This window comes from Aulonocara stuartgranti (genome assembly GCF_965226115.1).
Source record: "Aulonocara stuartgranti genome assembly, chromosome: 11".
NCBI classification, from domain to species: domain Eukaryota; kingdom Metazoa; phylum Chordata; class Actinopteri; order Cichliformes; family Cichlidae; genus Aulonocara; species Aulonocara stuartgranti.
This window is the reverse complement of record NC_138947.1, coordinates 20,287,695-20,302,777: the sequence shown is the minus strand read 5'-3', so window position 1 is coordinate 20,302,777 and position 15,083 is coordinate 20,287,695. Positions and strand designations below refer to the sequence as shown.

Below are 15,083 nucleotides of genomic sequence, written 5' to 3'. Positions count from 1 at the left end.
GCAGAACAGATGTGACATTTAACCTGCATAAAATGAAATAAATACTTTACACTGCATGTCACATTGCTGTTTTTTTCTATTCTGATAGATTACACTGAAACAAAGACACACAAACAGTTACCTTATATGCAGTTAAAAGATCGAAATGATCCCACACAGCAGAAACTTTTCTTTTTCTTTTGGGCTCCATTTTTTATGGAGAGATATGTATTATCTGTTTCTTTACGAGAGTTATTTTGTTTTTGTTTTTTTGGGTGGCGACTCATTCCGTTGACAGATGCAGATGTGGTACCTTTTAAACACAGTTTAGAGCGTTGGCAATGAGCATACAGCAGCTGTATCGATCACGTGACTTTTTCTTAAAGCGACACACGCACCGATACAGGTTTCGCTCTGTGAGCTTGATACATGCGCCGGTGCGTCAGTGTTGCTGGACCCATCACTAGGTGGTACAACACAGTTGCATTTGGTTGCAGCAGCAGACTCCAGTGAGAGAGAGGAATATTTTAAAGGAAAATGGATATAACATGGCCCGAATGGTTTTGCTTTTATAATAATTCAATTTTACCAGAAGAAGGATTCAGTTTAATTAGGATTATTGTGGATTTGTTTTGATAGCACAGAATAGGAACTTGTCAGTTTGCTGGACCTGTGTATTATGGAAGTTTAAGGAGGAAATCCTACTCTGTAATTAGGAGTTAACCAACCAGATGACACTATTCAAGACCTAGAGAGGAAGAGTTTGAGAGTTGAATTTCCAGGATCTGGTGTGGAAACACAATCCCTACTAATGCAAGACCTATTAAGGTGGGTGAAAATGTCATGTGAAGGCTGTGTGTAGGGAGGAGTGGTGGTAAGGAGGACCCAAAGTCCAGACACTCAGAAGCAAAATGTGAAATCAAAGCCAGCTTTAATGCTGAACTAAAAAGTAACAAAACTGAAAATTACAAAATAAACTCACATAGGCAGACAGTACACACAGCCCATATGGAAAAGAAATAGTAAAAACTTATATATGATTTACTCATGAAAGTGGCCACTTTCTCATTACTTTCATATATTGTTTTAGTAAGTATCCAAAACATACAAGTTTCATTATATAATTTTTCAAGGGGTCTTATATCTGTTTTCACTCTTATATGCTTTTCATACAAGTTTCACACAAGACAGATACAAACTTTATAAGATTTATATATATCTTTTCCATATGGGAGTATAAGATGAGGATAAATCCCAACACAGACAAACGAAAACACAGGGCTTAAATACACAGAGGAGCAATCAGGGAATGGGAGACAGGAGGGAAACAGCTGGGGTGCATCAGGGCTGACGAGACAAAGGAAGCAAAACCAGACATGCTAACATGAGACACGGACTTTCAAAACAAAACAGGAAACACAGACTGAACTTACAGACAGACTCACAAGCAGACACTGCAACAGAGTAGTGATGGGATTTCCGGCTCTTTTTAGAGAACTGGCTCTTTCGGCTCGGCTCACTAAAAAGAGCCGGCTCTTTCGGCTCCCAACCGGCTCTTCAGGTTGTTTTGTTGCTTTAATTAATTTATTATTAACAAAAATATAAAATTATGCACAAAAGGAATTATTAATGTAAAAAAATAAACTGTGGTTTTATTTATATATGTTTACATACGGTGGCCCCTAAAGACAAAGCACGTACAAACTCCAAAACATAGCGTTAACTGAACTTCCCTGAGTATTTTTTTAAGTAATAATGTTACTTAAATTTTATAGGAAGGGAAACGTCCGTGTGTGTCTTGCCAAACACAGCCACAGCATTGAAGCACAGTTGGACAAAATATGTGACTTACAATCGTTTTGCCAACATGAAAGCCAGTGGCAAGCTGTTTCTCTGAACTACTTGGTGGTTCAAAGAAACAGCTAAACACACACAACTGTCTATTCAACACTTTTTCTCTTTCAGCTTAAAAGAGGATGTGAAAACACCCTTTGTCTTGACCATTAAATTTACTGTACATGTTGCTAGTTTTAGTTATTTTTGGCTTATTGAATATTGATATTAAAATAAAATGGTAACATAGACATTGTGAGATTTCCTTTTAAATACAACTTATTTTGATGCACGTAAAAATATTACTTATGTGAACTCTGCAATATGAAGGCATGTATGAAACTTTGAAATCTGCCAAATCCCCAAGAATGTCAAAGTATGTGATGTGTGCCAGGCAGGATGAAGAACCCAAAAGCAAGACTCATACACAAAGGAATAAACTCAAAATGGCAGCTTTATTGCTGTAGAAAAACTTGAAAATAAAATACAAGAAAACTAAACTAGAAACTCAAAACGTGTAGCGCAAACTAGAAAACCAGGAAACAGAGAACCAGAACATTACCACGAGCATGGAAGAAAAACACAGCACCGTGAGCGGACGACGCAACAAACAGCAAAGGAAGACACATTAAATACACAAAGGAGGGAAAGAGAAACAGGGGGGAAACATGTTTCTTATGTTTATTGAATTTACACACCACTGTTGCTTGTGAAGCTTTCACTCACATGTGCTGTACCAGTGTGCCAGTAATGTGATTTCAGATCAATTGTGGCCTACAGTCGGGTAGTTGCCTTTGGATTTGTTGCTACTTCTGTTTTGAATGTATACATACAGTGAGACATTAAATGCAAGTGATAGCAAAAGATCAGCAAAGTACACAAAAAAGAAACTTTATGCCACAGCCAAAACTTGCGGCCACGACTGTGCATGTACCACACACTGTCAGTAACATGAGGTTTCTTCACCAGTTCCAATTCCTTAATTTTTACCAGCTTCGAGTTATCGAGAGAGAAAAAAATACTCTCTATGCAGAGATTCAGCAGTAGAGGGTCTTTTTTAAGCAAATAAAACAGCTGCATTTCTCAGTGCTTAAGTAGTGAGAAATACATTTACATAGTGTGATATAAGATGGTGCTTTTACTGAAGCCAGTCTTGCTCAGTAACATTTAAACGTGTGCTGAGAAACTTCCTGAAATCTTGGTGCAAAAACAAGGAAGAAACAGAAAATAGAGACGACTAGGGCAGTCAGTTGAGATCACTGTGGAGAGAAGAGAGAACGAGAAACACAGGAAAAAGGTAAAAAATAAATACAATTCCACCTTTTCTTCTATATGGCACTGCTGACAAAAGTTACTTGTGCTGGACAAAAAAAAACTGGTGGACTGTTTCTACATTTGTTTCTGTTGTTGTATTAATTAAATGATACAGCTATGTATTAAGACCGAGTTTATACATATGACTGCTAACAAATTATGTGACATCCTTTAAGATATATTATGTAAAATGTGGACAATCCCTTGTTTTATTTCTGCATCTTTACATCATCTGTGTTCAAGTTTCTCTGTGGAGGGATAAACTGAACATGTCACATATCGAACATTTGTTCTCATCTGGGGTATTCTGCTTTTCTCTGAGAGCAGCAATGCTAAAAAACATTTTGACTCTTCTGTATTCTTGTAATTAGGTTGCAAAACTGGTGTTATCCTTTGTGAACAAAAAATAACAGCAGAGGTTGCTCCTCTGCTGGACAAGTTATTCTGTGGAGGGAGAGACTGAACGTCTCGAGCATCGAACATGTTTGTGCTCATCTGGGCAAATCTGTTTTTCTCTGTAAAAGGCAGCATTGTTGGCACAGGTTTGTATCTTCTCATTTTATGTAATTCTGCTTTATTTGTATTTGAATCTTTTTTTCCTGAAATTTATCCAGATGATAAGATTTTATTAACCTGGATATAATACACTATGAAATGTGAAAACTATAGTTGCTGTATATAGCACAAACAAACACCTTGTGTAAAAAATACAAGTTACTGTGATATATCATTATATTTATCTTTCCCTTTGCATTAACAGGTGCTTCAGCCTGGGGCCAGCAACACTGTGACAAAGGATACTGTGTTAATCTGAGTGAGCGAGAACTAACAGCAGAGGCTGGACTCTGTGTTGTGATCCCGTGTTCTTTCACTACTGCTGATGAGTTTACACCCAAACATACAGTTTGGTACAAATGTGAAACATCTCAACACAGTTGCAGTGATGATGAAATAATATTTCACAGCAACAAAAACACAGACAAAAAAGCTCAGGCTGCGTTTGAAGGACGAGTCTCACGTTTGGAGCCTGATGTGAGTCAGAACAACTGCAGCATCATCATTAATGATCTGGAAGAGTCTGATTCTGGATCATATCAGCTCAGAGTTACTGGTGAACTGAATGGGAAAGAAGATGGATTCACATTCATTCCAAGAGTAACTGTCTCTGTTAAAGGTATGAAAAGCTATTCCAAGGCCAATCATGTAGAAAAATGTCATGTACAATAACATATTTAGTATTTTTAAGGCCTTAATGAAGTATTCATTATTTTGGGGAATTGTTAACCTCTATGGTAGCTGGTAGGAACTGCAGCAGTTCCTGGGAAAACGACCATTTTCACTAAATAGCTTATTATTTGAACCCAGATTAATGTGCTAGATGAACTTCCGGTAGTTAATTTGGGTTCATTAATGCAATTTATTTCCATAAGGTCTTAGTCAGAAGCCCACAGTAATGATTCCCACACTGACTGAGGGACAGCAGGCCACACTGACCTGCACTGCTCCTGGTCTCTGCTCTGGATCTGTTCCTGAAATCACCTGGACATGGAGAGGATCAGGAGGGACTGAATCTTACATTAAAGGAAACAGGACTGACTTCAACACTGACAATCTGAAGTCTTTCACACAGAGACACATCTCAACTTTGACCTTTAATCCTTCAGCTGAACACCACAACACCAGTGTCACTTGCAAGGTCAACTTCACAGGTAGAAAATCTACAGAGGAGACTTTGACTGTACATGTAAACTGTGAGTACTTTGCAACCTCCTATTTATTGTTTGCATTTTTTTAAATCTATTGAATCATCAGCAGATTCTGAAAAGGAAATAACATGATTGTAAAATGTGTATTTTTATCTCACAGATATGAAAGAAATTACAATCAGTGGTGTTACAACTATTAGAGAGGAAGATGTTCTGAATCTGACCTGCAGTGTTGAAAGTTTCCCTCCATCTCTGATTGAGTGGTCTAAACTTGGATCTGACACAAACCTGCACAGTTATTCTGGATCAGCCAGGCTTGTCATTGAGAATGTAAAACCAGAACATTCTGGACAGTACATCTGTGCAGTTACATATATGAACAATACCCTGAAGAAGGATATCAATATCACAGTGATATGTAAGTACACAAACTTTGTGCTTTTAAGCAGAAGATTTTTAGCAGTGGTAATATTCGTTTCATCTGATACCTGAAATGGTTCATTTAGATTAGTGTAATTCTTTTGAATAACTCTTACAGCCACACCTCATTAAATATGTGATATCATCTCAACATCTGTGTATATTGGCTTTGAAATGTTTAGACAGTGATACCACTGACAACTTGTATTTTTCAAAAATGTCATTTAAAATAATTTTGATAAGTTGAAGACGATGTACAAATGTATATCTTTTATTTATAGATGTAGAGTAAAAATTTGCTTAGAAAGAGAAACACTGTAGACTGCACTATACAGGGGAAGTAAGAGGAAATGTATTAGGAGCCTTTTGAAAACTATTATGATGTTGTACAGTGACCAAATTGTAATTTGCATTTTATTGACGTTTATGGCATTTTACACTTTGCATTAATTAAACACACATTGTTATCATTCTTATCCTGCAAGTTAACATCTACACAGCTTTGCAAGATGTGATTTTTTTTTATGTTTTTTGGGGGGTGTTCGGGCATTTTTCTGATTGAACAGAAAATGGCAGTGCAACTTGCCCTCTCCTTAAATATACCACTGAACTCACTGAAATGTATTTTGCAGATAACAGGACACATCAGATCATGGGGAATACAACTGTTAGGGAGGGAGATGTTCTGAATCTGACCTGCAGTGTTGAAAGTTTCCCTCCATCTCTGATTGTGTGGTCTAAACTTGGTTCGGACACAAACCTGCACAGTTATTCTGGATCAGCCAGGCTTGTCATTGAGAATGTGAAACCAGAACATTCTGGACAGTACATCTGTGCAGTTACATATATGAACAATACCCTGAAGAAGGATGTCAATATCACAGTGATATGTAAGTACAAAACTGTGCTTTTAAGCAGAAGATTTTTAGCAGTGGTCATATTCGTTTCATCTGGTATCTGAAATGGTGCATTTAAATTAGTGTAATTCTTTTGAATAACTCTTACAGCCACACCTCGTTAAATATGTGATATCATCTCAACATCTGTGTATATTGGCTTTGAAATGTTTAGACAGTGATACCACTGACAACTTGTATTTTTCAAAAATATCATTTAAAATAATTTTGATAAGTTGAAGACGATGTACAAATGTATATCTTTTATTTATAGATGTAGAGTAAAACTTTGTTTAGAAAGAGGAACACTGTAGACTGCACTATACAGGGGAAGTAAGAGGAAATGTATTAAGAGCCTTTTGAAACCTATTATGATAATGCACGGTGACCAAATTGTAATTAGCATTTTAATGAAATTTGTGGCATTTTACACTTTGCATTAATTAAACTCGCGTTGTTATCATTCTTATCCTTCATTTTTCTGGTTGAATGATTACATGTCAGTGTAACTTGCCCTCTCCATAAATATACCACTGAAATCACTGAAATGTATTTTACAGATAACAGGGCTGCTCCGATCATTGGGAATATAACTGTTAAGGAGGGAGATGTTCTGAATCTGACCTGCAGTGTTGACAGTTTCCCTCCATCTCTGATTGTGTGGTCTAAACTTGGTTCTGACACAAACCTGCACAATGGCACTGGATCAGCTACACTTGTCATTCAAAATGTGAAACCGGATCATTCTGGACAGTACATCTGTACAATTACATATATGAACAATACCCTAAAGGAAAACGTCACCATAACAGTAATATGTAAGTACCACACATTGTCACATTACTGGATAACATCACCAGTGATGTCATCAGCAGCCTTATCATCTTCCAGGTTAATTTTGCAGTTGAAGCCATGAAGAATGATTATGTGCCAGTGTTGTTTCCAAACTCCTTAAATAAACCACCTAAATATTCTCCACAGATAACAGTGCTGCTCAGATCATTGGGAATACAACTGTGAGGAAGGGAGATGTTCTGAATCTGACCTGCAGTGTTGACAGTTTTCCTCCATCTGTGATTGTGTGGTCTAAACTTAGTTCTAACACAAAGCTGCACAATGACACTGGATCAGCTACACTTGTCATCCATAATGTAACATCAGAACATTCAGGGCAGTACATCTGTACAGTAAAACATCTGGACACAACTCTGAATTCATATGTTGATGTAACTGTGACTTGTAAGTAGATGGCATGTATTTTTAACCTGAAGTTCATTAACATTATAGCTTGCAGCGTGTCCTGTTTTATGATTCTGACTACATGTTTACAGGGCATACAAAGATACAGAATGGCTCAGGATGTGTGCTTCAGTCTGAGGGTTTGACCTGTGTGTGCATCAGTGAAGGCTTTCCTTTACCTAACATCACATGGCCTCTGTTGAATCACCACACTGAGTACTCTGTCATTACTAGTGTATCAAACCACACAGTCAACAGCACTGTCAGTCTCACTGTAAAAAACCATGGCAACAGCACTGTTGAATGTGTCAGCAACAATGTAAATGGAGAAGTAAGAGAGAACCTGCTGATCAATAACAACTTGTCCAAAAAAGATGGTAAGTTTTGTTTGGTTGTTGCTGTTGTTTTAAATTAAAACCCTTTCTGTAACATTTTTAACCACTTGACATTTTTACTACCATTTTCTGACCCATGTAATCTATGACCTATGTAATTAAGACAATCATTAGACTAGCCATTAGGTGTGCTGTATATAATTCAATATGTGAGTTAACAGGTTTTTCATGTTGTTTCCTTCGAGTGCAGAGCCGTCATCGGGTCTTAGGTGGCAATTTCTGGAAATTATCATTGCATTTTTGATTGGTGCAGTTCTTTCATCAGGTGTTTGCTTTTTGGCAAAAAAGTGCTACAGGTACAGAATTATTTTTGTAGTTATTATTAATGTTTCTGTGTAGATGCAATTTAACATTCATTTCAACATTGTTTCTGTAAATATGCCCTTTTCTACAGGAAAGAAATGACGAGTTCTGGACATTTGAATGACACTTTTGTGATGCTGACACGTCCAGATGACCCACTGGTATTTATGTTGGTTTATCTTTTTTGATATAACTTAAAATAATAAAATGGGTTTCTGCACAAATATCTTGCATACATTTGGAAGAAGTCTTACTGCTGCTGGTAATCCACACTGGATAAAACTCATGATTTCAAGGCATAAAAATAAAATCTTTCACATCTCTGTGTTACATAAAGGCAGATGTATATGCATAGTATGTAGATAGGAATCTCTCTCTCTCTCAAACACACACACACACACACACACACTGAACCATCTCTTATATTAAAACAAACCACCCCACCAAACTAACCACTCACTGCACAGCGCTATCAGGTGAAACAATAATAAGTCAGCTCAGTCCACCAGGACTACACTAAATAACAACACACAAGACAGTGTCAGGAAAGATGATTGTTTTCCAGAAATGAAAAGCCAATCCTTTAATGAACACTACATATTATACAACTTTAGATAGGTGCATCATTGAAAACATGGGCTGACAACAAGGCATAGCTGTAATGGTAGGCAGAGGCTTCAGAATAAAGTGACGCTGCCTTTATTCTGCTAGGCGACGTTTAACACTGCCTAGCAATTTACAGGTGCACACCTTACACCAGCACAATGCAGGAAGGGACAGATGGAGAGAGAAACCAAACAAATAGGATAGCTTGACTTAGAATATGGCGCAGAACTCACACCCTTTGAAGCATGAAAGAATACACACTAGATAAATGGATAGTTTGCACAATGTTTGGCTGCCTGTAGCTGATAAATGACTGAAACAATTTACTTTGTACCTAACAGATATATGATGGTCAAGCATCACAAAACAACCAGACCCTGAACTCAAACAGTGGGACAAAAGAAGTGGAATATGCCACCATTGATTTTTCCCTGTTAAAAACAAAGCCAGCAAGGACGCAAGAAAGCACAAAGACGGAGTACGCTGAAATCAAGAGGATAATAAAAAAAGAACAAGTAGATGATGATGGAGACGACGGTAAAATGTTGGAGGGGGAGATGAAACACTGTGAACCAGAAAAGAAGGAAGGGGAAGATGAGGCAGTGTACTCCACTGTGAATGACATAATAGATGATAATTGAGGAATTCTTTTGTATAGTTGCTAAGGATAAATATTGATCTCTTCAGATGTAATTGATGGATGGATGGATTTCCATTTTGTGTTTGAATTAATTTTTGAATTAAAATTTCCATTTTGTGTTTGAATTAAAATTTTCTCTATGTTGTAAACTTCACAAATATTAACAAATCAAATCTTACAGGGATGAAAATGTTACCTCTGAATATAATGCTCTGCAATAGTTTAATGATTACACATATTAGAAAAATGTCATGGTTAAGCAATTTTTAGATGTCTATACTTCTTTACTATAAAATCTTGCCCAATGACATTTAGCTGTAGTAGTAAATATAGTGGCTTAACTTTTTTTTTACTGTATTCTTGATGTATTTTGCAGATTTTTAACGGTTTAAGTTTCCAGGTGGCCAACACTGACATTGTCTGGCCACATATATTTGAAAGTGTACAGCCAAAGTGTGACAAATGACCTTTGGAGTTTCCTTTTAGTGCTTTCACAAAATGCCATTTTAAACCATGTTTTTTGTACTTTGTATTCTTGCTGAAAAATGTACGTCTTTTTGCTTAGTAAATTTATTTTTTCCCTGTCTTGCATGAGATCATTTATTTTCTTTTTGAGTTTTTATCCGACACGTTCATCAAGTCAGAATGTTTATTTTGACCAAATCATTTGTTTTATACCAAACAATCTATTTCAAGCTAATGATATAACTAGCTTCAGTGGTTCTAATGCTAATGTCAAAAGTCCCCGAACACTCCTTAAGTACACAATAACAATGCACGTGTAAGGGTTCCTAAAAACAATATACAAAAGTCTTTATAGCTTAACATTACAAGCAGTCTGCATGCTCACTTTCAACAAGCACACTACAGTTTACATATTATTTGGGGCTGTTTTTAAGTTGCTTGCTCAAACAACAGTTTTCTCATTCCAGCAGGCAAAATCAGGTTATGACAGTAATGATGAAATTCCCTTTTTTCAGTATGGTAACGTATTTCCCTACAAAACGAAGCGTGCAACATTTTCTTCAGGAAAGGCATATCAGTTCTAAGACATGGCCAACAAGTGCTTAAAGTGCAAAGAATATAAACAATTTTTGATTTTATGGCTACAAAATATCAACACTCTTTATATATTCATATACTATTTATTTTCATTTACTTGCCTCTAACAAGGTTTTGCATTCATCCTGAGCAGTATGCGCCATCTAGTGGCATCTTTGAGTAACATAAGTCAAGTACAACCAAACCCAGCATCTGTACTTAAAGACACAACAAAATTTTAAAAAACTCATCCTGCTTTTAACTCAAAATTATCTGTGATTTTTACATGATCATAACCTTAAATATTTTTTATAGTTTATGTTTTTAATTTATCCACACATATTATTAACCCTTAACACACTCTGTACACATGATTTTAACCCTTAGCGTTATATTCCTGGTGTGTCATGGTTGTTTTATACTTTACAGATAAGCGGACCACCTCTGCATCCTCACTAAGGGTGGCTCTTTTATGTTTGTTTCAGTTTTCAGCCCCTGAAGTTGCTGCTTAATCTTTGCTTATAGCTCCTTCTGCAGAGGTCCTCATTCCCATCTCCTCCAGATGTATTTTAGGAACTAGGAATTCCTCTAAGGCAACACACTGAGATAAATTTCCAAATTACAGGCAGAAGGATGGAGAAGAAAGAAATGGAAGCATAAAATGTGAGAGAAATGAGAAAAGCCCACACTCTCAATAACAGCCATCTCCAGATTTAAATGTCATGAAAATGTTATTCATGCTTTTGTTTTCTCTGCTACTGTAGATTACTTCAGCTCTTTTCAGCAGCACATTTTCTCATTGGTATTAGAAAATAGACCAACATACTGCAATCCTGGCTATTGACTTGGAATTGTCACTCATTCTTTTTAAAGCATGTGGTATCTCGGCTCCAAGTTAAAAGCACCACACGTGTTGACCCTATAGCAATCTTACATTCTCCCCTCACTTTTCTATTTTCTTATACAAGAACTCAAGAAAAAAGTTCAACTCAAAAAAAGAAAAGAAGGAAACTCTGGCCTTTCTGTTCCAGAAGGAGAGTTCATTTAAACCCTGAGTCAGTCACTGGGGTACTTTAGATCATCTGAAATTGTCCAACAATTCACATGCATTTCATCTGAGATTTTAGAAGCTGCCTTCTGGAAAAAGTACCAGAGCATCCGGGCCCTCACTACAGGACTACGGAAAAGTTTCTTCCCCCCAAGCTGTCAGACTGGAATGACACACACACACACACACACACACACACACACACACACACACACACACACACACACACACACACACACAATGTTACACCTCAAGCTTAACAAGAGGTTTCCATAGATACAGCGAGCACATCAGTGCCTTATATGGTGTTAAAATACACAGTACAGCTGTCACACAATACAAATACGTTACACAAAAAAAAAAAATGCTGAAGTATTTGCAGAGATGTTGTATGCAGCTGAAATGGGGAAATGCTGAGTGGCATTCTTTATTTTATTTTGGGCATTTTACTCCATTTAATCTACCATTTTAATACATGCAGTTTTTAGTTTTTGACAAAGCCCATTAATGGCAATATAGTTGTTCTATTTGTGGGTTACTCTGTTGAAGTCACAGAAAAAAAAATAAAAAAAATAAAAAAAACACAATAATCACAATGATATGATTTTACTGGTATTTAAATTCCTCAAAGAACATTTTTCCTACTAAACACTAATTATTCAATCAATGAAATGAAACATATGTATATCATACATATGTGATATGTATGATACGTATGTGTGATGTAATAATAACTTTATCAAAGCCAGTCTGTAAAGTTCAGTGTTATGCTGATAAACATCTGGGAATCCTGTTGCAAAACGAAGGAAGAAATAGAAAAAAGTGAGGAACAGAAACTTTGAATTAAAACGTCAGCACAGATCAGTTCGGACAGAAGAGAGAACAAGAACAAGACAAAAATAGGTAAAGATGGTTTTCAAGTTTATACTTTAAACTGCAGATGAACCATATTTTGTTATATTATTTAACCAATTTTTATCTTATTTATTTTATACTAAACTATTATTGATCTCACTGCTGTAATAACTATGAGTTAACTGTGTATAATACATTGATACAGATAACATAAAACTGTCCTGTTAAGTGCTTAACTATATAAAGATTAAGTCTTTGGAGCAGCCGTAGTCCTCGGTAAAGGATGTACACATCATAATTACAACATAAATAAGCATGTGACATAAGATGTGACTTTCATGAGATGTGTGACTGTAGCTGGAGTCTTTCATTTAATGTAATTTCCGAATGTTTATTTTTAGCATTAATACAAATTTGTCCAGTGGAGGAAGAGATTCAACGTGTCGAGCATCGGATATCAAGCATGTCTGTCCTCATCTTGGCAGCTCTGCTTTCCTCTGTGACATGTAGCAGTGCTGACATAAGTTTGTATCTTCTTCTAAGTAACCTCCTAATTCAGCTGATATTCAATAATCTTTTAACATTTGCATATAAAACTGTTTCATAACATGTATCCAGATTATAAATGATCTATTATCAACCAGAATTTATGATAATTTAGTATTATTACTGTCTCAAGTAGTAATGTATCAAGGATCAGACACGATCTTTTACTGTTTGAAACTAAAAACTGTCTATTTTTTTATATTTCCCTTGCATTAATAGGTGCCTCAGCCTGGGGACGACAACACTGTGTCAGTGGATACTGTGTCACTCTCAATGAGGGAGAAGTAACAGTAGAGGCTGGGCTCTGTGTTGTGATCCCGTGTTCTTATAGGACTGGTGATGGCTTTACACCTAAACATATAGCTTGGTATAAATGTGAAGTATCTGAACCAAGATGTGGTAATCCAATCATGATATTTCACACCAACAACAGCATTAAAGTTCAATCTGGGTTTAAAGCCCGAGTGTCCTTTTTGGAGCCTGATCTGAGCCAGAACAACTGCAGCATCTTCATTAATAAGCTAAAACAGTCTGATTCTGGATCATATCACCTCAGAGTTATTGGTGAACTGAATGGAAAACCTGATGGATTTTCATTCTCTCCAAGAGTGACTGTTTATGTAAAAGGTATAAAAATGTAGACTAAAACAAAAACATGCTTGAAGTCTTAAACACCCTAAATGTATAACCAAAAATCAAAAATGAATTGTTTCCATTAGGTTTTAAGCTGAAGCCCACAGTAATGATTCCCACACTGACTGAGGGACAGCAGGCCACACTGACCTGCACTGCTCCTGATCTCTGCTCTGGATCTGTTCCTGAAATCACCTGGACATGGAGAGGAGCAGGAGGGACTGAATCTTACATTACAGGAAACAGCACTGATTACAAGACTGAGAATCTGACTGATGCAACACAGAGTCCTGTCTCAACTTTGACCTTTAACCCATCAGCTAAACATCACAACACGAACGTCACCTGTAAGATCAGTTTTACAGGTGAAACAATTACAGAAGAGACTTCAACCTTGAATGTGAACTGTGAGTACTTTGCTACAAACATAAAATGTTGTGAACCTTGTTGAATTGTACAACTTTTGGGGAGAAAAATGTAAGGAAGTTATTTTTTTTGTCTTTTTGACTCATAGACTTGAAAGAAGTTAAAATACGTGGTGTTACAAGGGTGAAGGAGCATGAATCACTGAATCTGACCTGCAGTGTTGAAAGTTTCCCTCTATCTCTGATTAGGTGGTCCAGACTTAGTTCTGACACAAACCTGAAAAGTGATTCGAGATCAGCAACATTTATAATCCTAAATGCAACAACAAAACATGCTGGACAGTATGTTTGTACGGCTCAATATATGAACAATACTCTGAAGGAGAAAGTCACTGTAAGGGTGATGTGTAAGTTCACAATTTTGTGCTTTCAAAGAAAAAAACAATTTTTTTAAACGGTCTTCTGAAAAAGAGACAGGATTACTTTCATAAAGAACATTCCTGGAAAATGAATGTAGTTATAGAAATGGAAACATTGTAAATATTGTGTGTATATTCAAGAGAAAACCTCCAGTGAGATTCTACAATGATCAAATTGTCCTTTAAATGCTGATTGATAGAAAATAACTGTGCACATGTTAAAGACACTGTATCAGTTTAGTTTGTTGTTAACATTAGCATCTACAATTTAGTGCAGAAGCTCACTCATATTTTTGTGGTAAATGGTTATATGTTATTGTCTCCTTCCTTAAATAAACCAAGTAAATGTGCTGCACAGATTACAGGAAACCTCAGATCGCTGGGAGAACGGTCGTTAAAGAGGGAGATGTTCTGAATCTAACCTGCGGCATTGAAAGTTTTCCTCCAGCTCTTATTGTTTGGAAAACGTTGACTTCCAATATAAATCCTTACAATGGAACTAACAATGATCTGTACAATGATACTGGATCAGCTACACTTGTTATCCAGAATGTGGCAGCAGAACATTCTGGACAATATATCTGTGCAGCAAAACATCTGGATACAGTTCTAACTGTAAATGTCAGCGTAACTGTGACTTGTAAGTAGACGGTAATAATCTTCTCAAATCTGCAGTTCACTAATACACATACGTTTATAAACCTGACAGGTAGTCAGCTTCGGTATTGTTTCTGATAGATGAAAGACCATTCTACCTCTTTTTGGTGTTTCAGTGACTATAGTGGAGAGCACTATTAGAGAAAAATAAAGCCAAAACAGAAAATTTCCCTCAGTGTGAAAAATAT

At 36.4% G+C, this 15,083-nt stretch overlaps 2 protein-coding genes across 2 annotated transcripts; both read left to right on the top strand.

Annotated features, from left to right (window-relative positions):
* The first annotated feature begins 428 nt into the window (after positions 1-428).
* LOC309717701 (basement membrane-specific heparan sulfate proteoglycan core protein-like) lies at positions 429-9,863 on the top strand. Its single transcript, XM_082552477.1, has 12 exons — positions 429-807; positions 3,498-3,668; positions 3,887-4,300; positions 4,557-4,877; positions 4,993-5,250; positions 5,885-6,142; positions 6,709-6,966; positions 7,130-7,387; positions 7,480-7,764; positions 7,973-8,078; positions 8,177-8,246; positions 9,033-9,863. Exons 2-12 carry the CDS (start codon positions 3,608-3,610, stop codon positions 9,330-9,332), a joined length of 2,589 nt encoding a protein of 862 aa, XP_082408603.1. The 5' UTR covers positions 429-807; positions 3,498-3,607; the 3' UTR covers positions 9,333-9,863.
* Positions 9,864-12,291: 2,428 nt separating this feature from the next.
* LOC309717706 (sialic acid-binding Ig-like lectin 12) lies at positions 12,292-14,109 on the top strand. Its single transcript, XM_082552489.1, has 5 exons — positions 12,292-12,323; positions 12,677-12,799; positions 13,041-13,448; positions 13,541-13,861; positions 14,069-14,109. Exons 2-5 carry the CDS (start codon positions 12,739-12,741, stop codon positions 14,098-14,100), a joined length of 822 nt encoding a protein of 273 aa, XP_082408615.1. The 5' UTR covers positions 12,292-12,323; positions 12,677-12,738; the 3' UTR covers positions 14,101-14,109.
* The last annotated feature ends 974 nt before the right edge of the window (positions 14,110-15,083 follow it).